Raw genomic sequence first — 15,199 nt, 5'->3', positions numbered from 1 at the left:
AAACTATATAGAGAAGCGAAACGTTTCTTTTGAATACTAAACAAACTTCCTAACAGTACATGTTTTTTTAATGGTTTTACATGCGGCGCTCAAATATTTTGCATGGTCTTTTGGTATATGATATTGTAAGAACCTTTAACGTTTAATAGATTCACATTCGTTACTTTGCTCAATATAAAAAAAAACATAAGCATTAATTTATATATAAAACTGAAGGTCAGACATCACTAATACGTGTTCATTCATTCTTTATTAAAGTTTAGACCTTTTTATCAAGAATGATGATGAGAGTAATTGTAAAATATAATAGGCATGTACTTTCTTACGTTATGGATCATTGATTTTGTTACCTGTTGACCCGGTTGATTACTAGCACGTGCCATTGAACTCGACCGTTTTAACTAAAACAGATTTTATTTCAAATCAACGCCATATATATATAGACGAGTTGTATATATATATATACAAAGTATATACAAAGTACTATATACATATTATATGGATAAGAAAATAAATATTATAAGGATATATTGTTTGAATGAAAATTTTTATACGGTGATATTTTAACACCGTCCCGACAGAGACTGAATGCAGTATATGATCAGGTTTCGGGATCCGGGAAGTCTTTTTTCGAACTTTTCCGAATGTCGGGAATATTTTTTTCCAACTTTAATAGAGTAACTCGCACGAAAAAAAAATAAACATACCAAAAAAGCAACAGCTTCAACGGTAAACTAGGACATATATCAACAGAAAACGAATTAAAGAAACTGTCATGCATAAAACAAAAATATGCATGACTGTGTTAATTTGCCTCCGCTGCATTTCTGTGGATTGTCTCATTGGCAATCATACCACATCTCCTTAATTTTTTTAGGTTACGTTTAGGATTTTCCGTTACTAATCTTCAAATACAAAAAAACATTTTTACCGGTGTTCACAACATTTCAAGGTTAAATTTATGGCATACATTCTGGTGTGTATACAATTAACGTACGTCCTTGCATTTAACTATCAATATATATTTATATAAACTAACATTTATTAAAAAATAAACAACATATATATATAGAAGAATAATTTATTAGTTTTTAACAAAACAAGAAAAGAAATAAAGAATTAACACAAGATTTAATTTTTTTTTTTTTAATTAATCAAAATATACTTCAAATTCTAATAATAAAATACATATATACATGTATTAATCTAAAATGCATTATCGAGTAGAAGGGGCGCAACTCGTGGTATCAAACCGGTATACTGAACGGATCAAAACAGGGTCTGAAAATTTTGAACGTTCTTTTGTATCCATGGTCTGTTTTGGTCTGACACGGTCTTAACGGGTCTAAACAACCCGCTAGACGATTCAGTCTTTTCCGTCTTGACACGCCTTAACGAACTGATTTACCTGATGAGGCTATCGATCTGAACGGCGACTTAACTATCTGAAATATCTTGACGATTTTTTCTAGCGGTAAATCCAGTCAATCAAGATGTGATCAGACCAAAATGACCGTTTCAGACTGAAATCGTGCTACTAGTGTGAGAAAGCTAAAGGTAATGATGTTCATATTTATCTTCATACAAATTATACTTAAGGTAGCTAATAAATTTACATCTACCTGAAATCTAACGATAATGGTAAACCGATATATTTTGTCATTTACTAGCATATGTTTTTGAATAATTTTCGTATTTTGTTCTCTTTGTTGACTATTATGGCGTGATAATTGGTTTATCATAGGACTAAAGAAATTATCAGGCTTGATTCAAAATGGTTGTCATACATGATTATTTTTCTTACCTTGTATACATTTCTACATGTTCTAGGAATGTGATTGGTAACAAGCGACTGGGTAGATTATATATCGTTTATGTTTCACGTTTGGTTTGAAGGATCAATACTATACATATGTGGCCAGATATTACCGTAAAAATATAAATTATGACCTCACATAAATCGTATTAGTTCATTATCAAACTGAATAAGTCATGTTATCTTACCTCCTATACAGTTTTGGAATATGATTGGTAAATAGCAACTACGTGAACACCGTGGTATGTTCCTTTGTAAAAACAACCAGGTGTCTACGACAAATTTGAAAGGTTTCATCAGAAGACGAAATTGAGAAGTAACGATTAAAATAAATTCACAAAAAGACATTAAAAGCATACAAATTGTTATGCTTGGCTTTTGTTTTTTTATAGACTAATGTATGGGGGTTCTTTATAATAAAGCCACTACTTTAATTGCCATATATCAAAATATTCGGTAAAATCAATTCGTTTCACAGTATGTAAGCGACCTATGACGATAAATATTGGGTCGTTAAATTTTGCATGGGATTTCAAGCCTCGCACTCGTCACATATGGAATTTTATATCATATTAGGTCACTAATATACTATGTTACTTATAAATATGATGCTTGATTAGCAACATTTGATATATGGAGATGTGGTATGCGTGCTAATGAGACAATACTCCATCCAAGTTTATTTTGTTATAGTAAATTTATTATAGATCAAGTTACGGTCTTCAAAAACGAACAGCAAGCTAAAAAAGGCCTCAAAACATTACTAGTGTAAAACCATTCAAACGGAAAAACCAACAGTCTAATTTAGATTACAAAACCAGAAAAGAGAAACACTTATGAACCACATCAGATGTCTTACTTATGACAGGAGCAAACAATTGCAGTTGATTTAAACGTTTTCATGGTACCAAACCTTCACCCTTATCTGAAACAACAGTGTAACATGACAACATAGAAAGACACACTATAAACTATCAATTGGAATAGCTTATTCAATCAAGAGACACAAAATGAACATACACTGAAAGAATACATTTTATTTATAAATCCATGATAAAGTACGAGACACCATATGAGCTATGCATGATTTGATACGCGTTTCTTATATAAATTCTTATAGTATATCACTGTGGTGTCCTATGACCATGTTGGTAATGATTATCATGTCCTACTGGTACTTCTCATGATGATGCTAATGATATCACTCCGGTGTGTTATATATATCTTATATTATCATGGTCGTGCTGAAAATATACTACAGCTTTATCAGAAACGACAAAATGATTGCAAACAACGATATATGGTTTATATGTATGTTATAGTTGTTAGTTGTTTGGTGCACTTCAGCGTTCTGTTGTTTCGTTGTTTTCTATCAGTAGATTTATGACTTCTAAACAGCGGTATACCACTGTTGCCTTTTTTTTTTACCAGTAACTGATTTGAGAGTGCTGATGACTTAACGATTCAAGCTTTTTGTACTACGACATATACGCATTTATACAGATTTAAGTCTACATTAGTATTATCATTATAAGGTCTTTCCACGATTTTGTTCTGATTATTATTTTTTTTCTTCCGTTTTTTTTTCTTGCAGAGTATTGATGTTTCAAAAGATGTCGCTTATATATTTGGAATATGATATCGTATAGTTTCTACGCTTTAAAAATTTACAGCTGTATAACAAAATACTTTACGTTGTAAGATTTATCTCCCCAAACACTGTTTTTCTTGTGGCCACTACTCCTTCGCAAGCGTAAAAGATTACGACAAATTTATTTTACCAAATTGCTCTTTACATCTTAAGGATTACGATATGCATTTGTACTGAAGCTTTACGGAGACTCCATATTAGAGTTATTCCCCCTTTTCTATTTGAATTAAGTGATATGCATTTCTAAATGGTAAACCATAAGTGATAGAGACCTAGAGTCTTTAGATTAGAAGTCCTTGGTCCAAAAATGTGAAAATTATATCAAGGTCAAAGGTCAAGTCATATTCTAAATTTTGATTTTGGCTTATTTTCATTTATTTTCAAAAACTGTATAAGATATCGACAAATTATTTTCACTAAATTGTTAGTTACGACATGCCGTAACACTTAAATTTTGATTGCAAGGATACCTTGGCAGTAAACGGTTGTTGTCTCCCCTTTTATATTTAGAATAATGAGTTAAGTGATATAACTCATTATCCATACATATTACAGACCTAGGGTCTTTTGATTTAGGTTCTTGGTTTATGACCTTGAAATTGAGATCAAGGTCAAAAGCAAATTCGATGTTCTAGATTTTGACCTTTGCTATAAATTCATATTTATACATCATAAAGCCACAGGAATTGACATTTAAACTGAATTTCAATGTTTTCATATAAAAATATATTGTTAGTGGTGGAAAGACCTTCAATTGTTCTCTGAACAACTGGGTTTAATTTTTATTAATATTATTATAATTATTATTATTATTATCATTATTATTATTAATATTATTATTATTGTATTTTTTATTTCTTTATACTAGAAATTCAAATGAAAGACTGCAACGACGCCAACAGAACGATACACAAAAGTGGGGTTTATCATATCTACCCGAGTGGAGCCCCAGGATATAAGGTGTATTGTGATATGGATACAGACGGCGGAGGATGGACAGTATGTAGTTTTATAAACGATACGATATTTACTTATGTATTATATAGACACAGAACGTTAACCAATATATGTAAGCTGTTCTCTTTAAGTAAGGATAGTATGGTATTAACAATCTATTGCACCAGCAGAATTCACAATTGTGCAATTCAACTTAGAAAATCAGTTGTATCCGCATTGTTTCATATACTTCTAGCATTTGAATACCTCTCAAACATCTGACAGAATATTTCATCTGTTACGTCGATTGAATACATTTGTCAATTTTCAAAAATTATTCAGACCGATATCGCTGCAAAAATCTGTCCTTGTACGTAAATAACTGAATTATCATAATAAAACAATCGTATTGTTTTTTTCAGATTTTCATTGGGTAACTGCAATTGTATAAATGTGAACGTAGTTTAGAGGTTGCAATTTTGATAGCAACATATACTGAATGTTAACATATTCTCTCTGATATGTAATACTTATCTTTTTGTTTTACTTGTTACAGTTAATCTGTAAGACAATTAAGTTCAACTTGAAGAATAAACATTAAAACATGTTGTATTTTAATGAAATATCAATTATTTGTGTAGCACATTTTAATGTTAAATGAGCGAGACCTATGATAGTTCACATACATCTATGTGTATGTATAAACGTCTATACAATTTACGTGCCTGTTCAATTTCACAATTATAAAAAAAGTAAAATCACAAAAATACTGAACTTAGAGGAAGATCAATTGGGAAAGTCCATAATCACATGGCAAAATCAAATAACAAAACGCATCAAAAACGAATGGACAAGAACTGTCATATTCCTGACTTGGTACAGGCATTTTCAAATGTAGAAAATTATACATGATCTCCCACAGGTATTTCAATATCGATCTGGAGGACTTGTTAGTTTTCATACAAAACTTTGGAGAGACTACAAAAATGGATTTGGCGAAGTCAGTGGGGAACATTGGTTAGGTACAGTATACTGAAACATTGTTATGTGTTTTGTTTTATTTATTTTACTGTTTTTTTTTTGTGTTAATTTCCTACTGACGCATTTCAATTAGAAATTTAAATCGCAGTTCCAGGCTTATAATAAAATTGAAAACATATATTGGGACTGTGCCAAAGAGACAACAACCCGACCAAACATCAGAAAACAGCCGAAGGCCACCAATGGGTTTCCAACAAAGCAAGAAAATCCTGCATCTGACGGTTCCGCTGGCCTCTCAACAAAATGTGTACTAGTTCAATGAAAAAGATCATTACTCTAAACTCCAAAAGATAAAAAAAAACATATAAGACTAACAAAGCCAAGAGGCTCTAAACTTGAGAAGGGCGCAAAAATACGGCCGGGTTATACATGTTTTGTTAGATTTCAGCCCTCTTAAAATACCTATAGCAACTGTAGAGTACACAAACACAGTAACACTACGAGTTAACTTAGTACAAGTACAGGTCAGAAAAGGTAACTTATGAATCTCAGCAAAATGATACATACATTTAAAAGGGACTACTAGCAGTTAGTGACATGTCAGCCTCTGACCTCGATTAAACTGATTGAAGATTATATCTTTAGCATATTAAGCCATATGCAATACCGTTTGGTTGTCAATACGCGGGTAGGTTAATGCTGTATTTTCAAAAAAATGAAAAAAATGATACTTAAATTTCAACTTTTAATAAAAAGACTTTTTGACTCATTTAAAGTGTAATTTGTTATATTTTTTAGTTTTGCTAGTATGTTGACAATATGGATTTTCGTTTAAAAAAAAAACATTCTTAAATTATCACGTGGTTATCACGTGAAACTCAAAATCTATTAATAAACGTGAAAACAGTAAACTCAAAAGTGCTAGCGTGTAGATAGTCTTGTTTTTCTAAGTATTGTTAGCTGTGGATAGCTTACATACCAAAGTATTAGAAAAGTGCTACTCGCCTCCTTTGAATAAAAAGATTAATTGAATAAACTGAGATTTTCGACTGAATTGCGCCAAAAATACTATGACCTTCAGATTTTACAACGTCTAATACTTGAAAACGGTATATACAACATGAACGAGTAGCAGTTTCCGTAAAATATTAATATTCAGCTTTCTGTACGTTAACTTTACTCGAAAATTCATCATTTCTACGCACTAGCACTTTTGAGTCAAATTTGATGTGTTTCACAAGTTTTCGGGTCCGACATTGTTTACAAACGCAAAAGTGACTTTCACAGGGAAGTAATTCTGTAAACAGAAATACAAATTTCAGTCATCGGGAAATTGTTGTTGATCTTTATTTAAATGTACTTTTTGCTGCATCTCTTCCATAATCAATTGATTTAATCAAATAAACAAACTCTTTAAATATATATTTTACTCGGAGAATAGATCAGAATGATTATAATTACACATCGGCTTGGGGTATGAAGCCCCTTTTCTTTCTGTTTGGTATTTTTTGGCCAAAAAATATGTATTGAATTTTTCTACGGACACTGTAGCTTTATCTACCAATAAAACATGACCTCCGTATTTTCGCACAACAGTGCGGAAAATGTTGTTAAACACCATTCAATCAATCAGATAATTCTTTGAATAGTGTTTTCTATTTTGTCAAATGAGTAGCCTCTCATGTTTGGGTTTTGCCTCTTGTAACAGTGTAAACTGTCAGAGTGTACAATAAAATCTTGAATCTTGCTCATTCTTTATAAATCATACAGAGCAATAAACTGTACATCATTTAGTCGTTGGTCACAGTGGCAATCACACCATATATATAGTGACAGCTTGGAATATATATTCAATTTCCTGCTTATTTTCTCTTAAGGTGGTACCCAACACGTTCACTAAAATTAATTTGGCTCGTTTAATTTTCATAAAATTTTGACAAAGTATTTACTTTGACCCTTTGACAAAAATATGAAAATTTCAAAAAATTTGAACCAACCGTTTTATCAGAAAAATTACACTGGTTATATAGCAATTTAACAAACACATATTTTGATCATTGAGAAGCTTAATATTCCCTTAAAACACAACGTAATTAAAACGTTTAGGTGATTTTACAGAGTTATCTCCCTGTAGTGTTAGGTACCACCTTAATAAATTAATGTTGAGGTTGATGTTTAGACGAGTTGTATATACATTATGTACACAGCCATGTATCACCATCATTGATGGCGATCCGATGGATACATCTGTTGTAGGGTTGTCACTGACTCAGACGTACTTATATATATATTCTGCAGTTTTAGAATATTTTATTCTCATAAACTAAATACAAAGTTACAGAGAATGGTACATATATATATATATATATATGTACCATTCTCTGTAACTTTGTATTTAGTTTATGAGAATAAAATATTCTAAAACTTTTATTCTCATAAACTAAATACAAAGTTACAGAGAATGGTACACATATATATATATATATGTACCATTCTCTGTAACTTTGTATTTAGTTTATGAGAATAAAATATTCTAAAACTGCAGAATATTTTCTTTTAGTAAAATTAACTGCTTATTTCCTAAAGCTTGTATAGTAAAACTTTGGTTGGCTTGCATGTTTTGTTTGTATAAACATTGACCCAAGCTTAAAGCACTTAAGATTGTCATCTTCAAGCAATAAATATAGGCAAACTTAAACCTGTAAATATTATAGTTAAATTCAATTGGATTTTATCCAAATTATTATTATACAATATACAAACAAAGCAAGCAAGGTAACCAAAGTCTTGCTCTACATTAGGAAATTAGCTGTAATCTGTGCCTTCTTTTTAAGGTACAGGAAACAGGTATATAGGTGTATATAGGGTGTAAAGTTTTTTAAAGAATATATAATAATAATTTTGTAGGGTAAAGAAAAGATGCTATTTGAATAAAAATAAAAGACACCCATTCTCTAAACAACTGATTGACACCCCCTCCAGTTCAGACCCCCATTTATGTATCTGTGGCTTAAATCTTTATAAATTAGAAAAAAATTATGAACTGGGACAACTGTTTTAATTATCTATATTTTATTTATATCAATATAATATATCATATTTTATAATTGCAATGCTAACCATCAATGAGATGTTTATTTTCAAGGATAAACAGCATAAAACTAGCAAACATCAGTTTAAACCATGTTGAACTGAATAAGAAAAGTTATAATATTTACTATCTTTTTAAGCTTCATGTAATTAGATAATTGAATTAATATTGATAATTGCTCTTCAATAAGCATTACTTGGTACTTTCTGAAAAGGGGGAGTGAATGTTTTTGTAAGGGAATATATGATCAGTGTCTGACAGAAAACACCACTTGGCAATCTCAAAGTTGTTTCATTTAACCCAAGTAATTTAAAATACACATTCACTGATTGATTGATTTGAAATTGTGAATTAAATGCAGCAAAATTGAGTTATCATGTGGTATGATTTCATGTGTCAATACTGACCATTATAACCAAATTACATAGATTTTTTTGTTTTTGTTATAACATATGTTTCACAATCATTGAAATTAGGGAATGGGTGATCCTATTGATGAATCTATTTGCTAATTTGTATATGAAAACATTTCATCATTCCTGACACTTTTGCTTTTGTTTCACATTTATGTTAATAAACAATATTAATAATTTTGATTTAATTTGTACACAGTGACACATTTATATGTAAAAGTTCTGTGAAACATCCTCTTTTCAGTGATCATAATTAGGACACAATATCACATATCATATGTATTCCACTGTCTTATAAATTTTTCCTTTGTTTGATCATGAACTAACACATGTTCCAGAATCATTGCAGTTAGTTATTCATTCATTTCATCATATTTCCTTTTGTTGAACCTGCTTTTTCATACAATAAATAAATTTTTTTCTCACTTTTTTTAATACAATTAACTTTTAATTTGTATTCCTTTTAGCACAGTTAAAACAGTCTTGATTCCATTCATTTTGTCACAAATATGTATAAGTAGAGTTGTCTTTTCAGTAAAATTAATTTTCTCTTTATATCTCATGTACAGGAATCTGATATGAAAATGATAACCTTGTTTGGGTTTCATTTGTTGATCTTCCTTAGAATGAAAAGTGCAGTCCTTGTGTCTTATTCGTTTTATCAAATGTGCTATTGTATTGGAAGTAGCGATTGTTTCTCATTCATCTTAAAATTCTGCAAAAAAAATAATATTATTATACACAATATAATTAATTTATAAGCCCCATTGCTATATATATGCATAATATCTATTACTTCAATCATTGTACTTAATTTATATGCTCTTAATAATGTGCCCTGTTATTAATATTTTGAACATAACAATTATCTTATTCTTATTCTGATACAAAAAGAGAACATCAATATAATCAAATTTGAGTAAGCTTAATAGCCTATAAGCAGTGGTTGGTAAAAGCAATAGTAAACTTACATGTTTGTAATAAAATAATTGCCATGTTTGTTTACTTTCTTAACAAATAGATTAATCTAAACTCATAAGCAATTAATCTTTAAAGAGCTTTCATATCACTTCATGTGACTATGAAATAAGTGTCAGTAACAATAATATAATATTGGAATGCTACCATGATAATGCAGACTTCCTACATGTCAAGTCACGTGGAAGCAGTAAAAAAAACCCGTGAATAAAAATTCTGCAAAAGACAAATATAAAATTGCATAATCAAAACTTTAAAAGCAATAGACACATCAACAGTGTTTTGAAACATGTAGGAAATAGGAAATAAAGGAGATTTTTTTAATTAAAAACCGGTAGGTATTTTATCTGTATCTATGATATTAAAATATTTACATCAATGTAACTTCTCAAGTAAATTTAATAATCACTTATTTGGATTATAACATTTTAATAGTTATCAAGCAAATCCTACAAGTAATCAATAGTCTGTATGTCAATTGAATGGAAGTGGTGATCAATTTAAAATTTCCATGTCTATTACTAAAAATTAAATTGGATAATATATAAACTGAGATGAACAAATTCTCTCATTTGGTAAAATTTCAGTAGACTGTTGACTGATATATGACTTAATAGTACATTTTATTTGTTTGTACATGCATTTATAAATTCTTTGTCTTTGTGTGACTGGTATTTTCTAATAAACTTAGAAAATTGGATATAATACTATTTGTGAAACAAATCCAAGTTTTATATTCATAAAATTCATGCTCAAATCACAAAGAAAAAAAAAATTCTGAATTGAAATAATGTCATTCTCTGTTTAACATGTAAAAATACACCAACACTGTTCATTTGTGTGGGTGGTGTATAAAAGAATAAACAAATGACTAAGCCTAAAGAGATGTAGACTGGGTAGATATAAAAATATAGCGGGTGCACCCCTTATCTACCCAAGTTATGGAGCTATATATATGTATACATAAATGAATAGTTTTAATTTATTGCATACACTAAACCAAGGAGGAATTAAGAGGGGTGGGGGGGTGGGGGGTTGTTATTATTATGTAACAGTTAGCTCAGAAAAAATCAAGTCTAATATAACTAATATTATAAAAATCATTCTCCGAGCATTGTTAACATTTAGCTAACTTTATTGATTCATTGATTGATTCATAAGATCAACGGTTTTCGTCGTCGTTTATCGAAATAAATGACGAATTATGAATGTTTCGATTCACTTCAAAAAATGCAATAAGAAGAAATTGGTACCGGTGGTAAAGAGTTACAATTTACAACGTATTTACCTCAAAATGTATGCAAAATCCACCTTTCCATTGTGATTTCCATGTGCCGATTTCTGTGACAAGGTGCTCAACAGCTGATGATAATGAGTGTGACGTGACAAGCTAAACATTGACGTTGATGAATGTTAGTTTTTGGCGATTTTCTTACTTAAAACTGTAAGTGTTCAAGGGAACAATGGTCAAGGATTAAGGTATTGTTAATGTCGCAATGCTGTTGTCGAAAAACAACAAGTTGATAAATCGTTGACCTCGGTGTAGCCAAAAAATCATCACTCATAGCAAATTCTCACAACGTCCGATTTAGCGAATCAAAATTCGTATAGTTTCGAAAATGACGTAATAGATGAGATTTCGATGCAATCACCAAAAATCGATTTGAAACCGCATTAACCTACCCGCGTACCTAATATTTAACGAGACAACTAACAAGATATGTTTATTTGCCAGATGACGAATGGTTAGATATTTGAATTATTTAAAAAATCATTATATTTATAAAGTTGTTTTTCAATGCAATGACATGAATCACAGGACACTTTATTTTCTACGGGAACTGATCATTTAATTTTTTGAAAACTTCTGGGTAGTCTGCTTCGTGTGAAAAAGATATATTCAAAACATTGAGCACTTTGATATTTTTTAACTTAGATTTGTATATAAATACTTATTTTTAGTCCTTTTTTAAAATTCTATAGCAGCTTGCTGTTTCGTTGTATGACACACATTTTAAATACTTTTTATAAAATATGTCAGTTATGATACATTTAGGACTTTAAGTCTCCAAATCTAGAAGTATGTAATACTATACCATTATACGAGAAAAGTTGTTAACCTGATAGATACTGAAAATTGATTCCCATTCAATAATGTATTTAAATCACTCCGCCTCTGTAGTTAAGTTGTGATATTTGTTTTTAACTTGTTACTAGTTCTTAAAGGTACCAGGATTATAATATTTTACAATATTTTTCCCATAGTGACTGAAAAAAACACTGGCTCGCTCAGAAATGCTGTGCAATTATTTTAGTAAAAGACATCACTTTTAAATTAAAACATAATATTCATGGAAACTTAAATTATATCTCATCAATTAAGAAATAAATGAGTTAACTTTAATAAAACATATCATAAAAAATCACTGAAATACAATGTTGAATATCAATCAATTCTTATGTTCAAGTTTAAAATATACACACGTGACAATCATGTGATAAGACATATGGTTGTTTTAGTTGTCTGTTATGTCATCCTGTGCAACATGTTTTTATTTACTTCTGGTATTGGCATTTGATCCTGTGTTTTTATATTCAAATAATCGAAAAATAAACATATTTGTTTTTGTCGGGGTTTTAAATAGACTACTTTATGGGATATGCTTCTACGGTGACATTGAATCGACAAAATAAATGGATGTTAGTCTATGTTGGTTATTTGTCTCATTAGTAATTATACCAAATACCCCTTTAAAATTATTAGTTGTTTGAAACCAGTATGAATGAGCACTTTTCTACATCTATGAAGCATGTCACTGACTGCTACACTTTATCTTTGAAGTGATAAGATTCTGGTAACTGTAACCGATGTAAAATTGTGAGGTTTGGTGCGTGAATTTACAATGAAATACTATAGTTAATACATGTACCATGATAACAATGGATCAGCAATACCAAATTCATGTAATGAAATAACGTGATGGATATTGGTTATAAAAAAAGCTATATTAAACTTTCGAAGTATGCAAAGAAAAGAGTAAAACATAGTATTCAACATCATTGTTGAATGGAGAGTTGTCTTATTAGCATTTATACCACATCTTCCTTTTCTATTATTTCAGGGAATGACCGAGTTCATCAATTGACTGGATTGGGAAACAACGTTCTTAGAATATATCTTGAAGACTGGGAAGGAAACAGTCGTTATGCTGTTTTCAATAAATTTTTTCTCGGTGATGAAGTCTCAAACTATATTTTGTCATATGGTTCATACAGTGGTAATGCAGGTATATACTGACATATGATAAGTGGAAAACATACATAGTATGTGAATATCCCCCCCCCCCCCAAAAAAAATAAAAAAATTATAGGAATTAAAATAATGCGCCGTCGTAATGTGTTCTAAATGATTTACAAAATAACACAATCATATACTAGTATTTATGAAAAGTAATCTACACACTATTAGTATTTAGCTTGAGACATAAGACTTAATAGGATTTTTAAAAGTGATCATCGATTAAAACATTCGTTTTATTTAACTATGAACTGCTTAAAATACTGTGGCCTGAAACTGAATTAAATACTGAGGAGGGGGGGGGGGGGGGGGGGGCTCCTGATCCCGAAATTCTGGGCTCAAAAAGATGGAATCCCGAGGTCCCGAATTCAAAACAAATCAAATCATGTTATCCCAAAGTTCGAAAAAAAAAGAATTCTCGGATCCCGAAAGGATCAATACCAAAATCCCGAGCTTAAAAACATCCGATCCCGGAGTTCCGATAAAGGTCCTACGCCCTCCCCCATTACTGTTTGAAAAGGGATAAGAATGAATAATTGTCAGCCGTTTGTATAGTAATCGTTCATTTTTCGTTAGTTTATGTCATCAGAAACTTAGTTCAGAGTAATCGAGTTAAGAAGATACTCTTAGCTTTTTATAATACATTTTCTGTAGATTAAATTTAATGCTCGTTTATTAGTTTTTGTTATATTATACTTCAAGTAAACACTCTAACCAACAGCGATTTTATAAAAAAAACCAACATTATATTAATGATTTTTTTAAAACAAAATTTAATGTTTGCATTTGTTTTGTAGTTGATGATAAATTATATATTGACGCTATTACTCTGAATTATGAATTATTGAGTTTCTCATCTAGTGCATCGGTTGCTGCTCCTTTCATCAAAATCTGTAGTTGCACTACAAACATAACTCAAGATATGATCCTAAAAAAATATGATAAAAATTACAGTGTAAGGGTAAATGAAAAAAAAACAACATATTATATAAAAGGATTTGCTGACTGGGTCAGTGACTTATACTTGTTTGGACGTTAGTGCATCAGGGTTTTTCTCATTTGGTCAGTCTGAACCGTATACACAGATTTGATGATTTATGAATTCAATCATCTTATCCACCATGTCAATTATTTTTCTTTTGGAATAACTACAGAGAGTAGTTAGGGTTACATCTCGTTCAGAAATGACAAACTATTAATTTTTAAAATATTCATCAAACCCAGTTGATCAAGTAAATGACAGTCACAATGTATGTCTATCTTTTACAGGAAACAGTTTGGCTAATAATGTGAAATTTACAACAGCAGACAGACAAAATGACGGTCGTCCGAAGGGAGCCAATTGTGCAAAAGGTATTTATGGAGGACCGTGGTGGTATGACTATAATTGTGGTTATTCCGATCTTAATGGAGAGTATGTTAATGGAGGTAAAGGTTTATCAAGTGGAAGAGGCGTGATTTGGTATGGATGGAAGGGATGGAACTCCTCTATGAAAGTAACAAAAATGATGATACGGAAGAAATGAAACATTTGAACGTTACTCATTTGTACTGTTTGCAATATCAATTAATTAAACTACCAGTTGATAACTAATTATTGTGTAGTTATTTGACAAAACTTGAATGTCTTATCATGTTATACAGGTACATCATATTAATAAACTCATCATAGAGGTCAAGAGAGTATTTACGCCAGAAGCGCGTTTCGTCTACAAAAGACTCATCAGTGCCGCTCGAAACAAAAATAAATTTAAAAAGCCACATAAAGGACGAAGTCGAAAATCATTGATGACCAAAATTCCGAAAAGTTTTGCCAAATACAGCTAAGGTAATCTATTCCTGAGGTAGAAAAACCTTAGTATTTCAAAAATTCAAATTGTGTGCACGGTTAATTTATAGATATGATCATTTGATAAATGAATGAATGAATGAATATTTTATTTGCGAAAGCATAAATAATATGCTATGACAATACCTAAACAAGTGTATACAATGTGACAAAACAACAGATAGCAGAGAACAATAATTTCTATAA

The 15,199-nt window shown here is 30.4% G+C and overlaps 1 protein-coding gene across 1 annotated transcript; it reads left to right on the top strand.

Moving 5' to 3' along the window:
* The first annotated feature begins 1,549 nt into the window (after positions 1–1,549).
* On the top strand, positions 1,550–14,843 carry LOC139486520 (angiopoietin-related protein 7-like). The gene is made up of 5 exons (XM_071271429.1): positions 1,550–1,557; positions 4,336–4,466; positions 5,326–5,425; positions 12,989–13,153; positions 14,434–14,843. Exons 2-5 carry the CDS (start codon positions 4,344–4,346, stop codon positions 14,688–14,690), a joined length of 645 nt encoding a protein of 214 aa, XP_071127530.1. The 5' UTR covers positions 1,550–1,557; positions 4,336–4,343; the 3' UTR covers positions 14,691–14,843.
* The last annotated feature ends 356 nt before the right edge of the window (positions 14,844–15,199 follow it).

Source organism: Mytilus edulis, chromosome 8 (genome assembly GCF_963676685.1).
Source record: "Mytilus edulis chromosome 8, xbMytEdul2.2, whole genome shotgun sequence".
NCBI classification, from domain to species: Eukaryota; Metazoa; Mollusca; class Bivalvia; order Mytilida; family Mytilidae; genus Mytilus; species Mytilus edulis.
The sequence above is the reverse complement of the archived record's forward strand: the minus strand, read 5'-3'. Positions and strand labels throughout refer to the sequence as shown.

What these genes read in the sequence shown, in the direction of transcription:
- LOC139486520 (XM_071271429.1), top strand. Translation starts at nt 4,344, where the DNA reads ATGAAAGACTGCAACGACGCCAACAGAACGATACACAAAAGTGGGGTT. An exon ending in CAGTGGGGAACATTGGTTAG is followed by an intron (nt 5,426 to 12,988) that starts GTACAGTATACT and finishes CTATTATTTCAG; the next exon opens with GGAATGACCGAGTTCATCAA. An exon ending in TTCATACAGTGGTAATGCAG is followed by an intron (nt 13,154 to 14,433) that starts GTATATACTGAC and finishes TATCTTTTACAG; the next exon opens with GAAACAGTTTGGCTAATAAT.